This window comes from Larimichthys crocea, unplaced genomic scaffold, assembly GCF_000972845.2.
Source record: "Larimichthys crocea isolate SSNF unplaced genomic scaffold, L_crocea_2.0 scaffold273, whole genome shotgun sequence".
Taxonomy (NCBI): Eukaryota; Metazoa; Chordata; class Actinopteri; family Sciaenidae; genus Larimichthys; species Larimichthys crocea.
This window is the reverse complement of record NW_020853602.1, coordinates 1,588-2,568: the sequence shown is the minus strand read 5'-3', so window position 1 is coordinate 2,568 and position 981 is coordinate 1,588. Positions and strand designations below refer to the sequence as shown.

At 57.3% G+C, this 981-nt stretch overlaps 1 protein-coding gene across 1 annotated transcript in view; it reads left to right on the top strand.

The window, feature by feature from the left end:
• Positions 1-70: 70 nt before the first annotated feature.
• Positions 71-981, top strand: part of LOC113744899 (uncharacterized) — a gene marked incomplete at both ends in the record, with an annotated part of 2,492 nt that continues 1,581 nt past the window's right edge. The window contains 4 exons of the mRNA XM_027276026.1: positions 71-134; positions 213-314; positions 403-567; positions 781-855. Of these exons, the coding sequence (XP_027131827.1) occupies positions 71-134; positions 213-314; positions 403-567; positions 781-855 (406 nt within the window). The remainder of the gene's footprint in view (positions 135-212; positions 315-402; positions 568-780; positions 856-981) is intronic.

The following is a 981-nucleotide window of genomic DNA, read 5'->3' as shown; positions in this document are numbered from 1 at the left end:
CCCAGTCCACCTTAAAACACACTCAGACTGACCCAGTCCACCTTAAAACTGTCACTGCTTGGTGTTTCAGGGAGACATCGCCACCATCCGGTCCAGTTTGTCCAGTGGACGGCGCCGTGGTCACACCAGCTGAGGTCCGAACCAGAAACCACACACACACACACACACACACACACACACACGCTCCCTCCTGATTGGTCGTCTCTCTGCAGGTGTTCCAGGATAACTGCTGTAAACGTGAGATCTCTAATCTGGAGGTGTACTGTACCAACTTCCCAGCATGCACCTCAGTGGTGACGCTGCACCGCCTGCAGGTCCGGTCCGGTCCGGTCTGTTTCGTCAGTGTTGTGGCTCGGAGCGTCAGAACCTCCCGTGACCGTCCGTCTGTGTTTCTCCATCCAGGACCACCTGAGCTCGTGTCCGTACGAGCAGGTGCAGTGCTTCAATGTGGGCTGCAGGGCGGCGCTACAGAGGAGACACCTGCAGGAACACCTGAGCAGCACCTGTCCTCACCGCACAGAGCCCTGCCCACACTGCCAGCAGCCACTCCCACTCAGCCTCATCCAGGTAAAGACCCGCCCAGACGGACCTGGTAGTCCAATCGGACGGGAGCGGGGTCGGATTTCATTTAGTTTTATGAGCCGGCCCTGATGGTGTCTGTTGACAGGTGTAGCTGACGTAGCATATCTGTGTACATGAAGGGGCGGGGCTTACAGCACAGGTAAGCACAGAGCGTGTAAAGGTGGAGGCGTGCTGACGTGTTGTCTCTGTGTTCTGGAGGACCACGTGCTGACCTCCTGTCCTGACGTGGAGGTCCACTGTCCCAGCTGCTCACAGAAGCTTCCCAGACACAAGGTGAGAGAGAGGCTGCTGCTATTGGCTGATCTGTGTCAGGTGACGTATGTGGTGGCAGCGCTCAGCACCACTCACCTGACCCCCCTGTGACCTTAGCGCTGTTAGCTAAGCTAAGCTTTGTTAGCT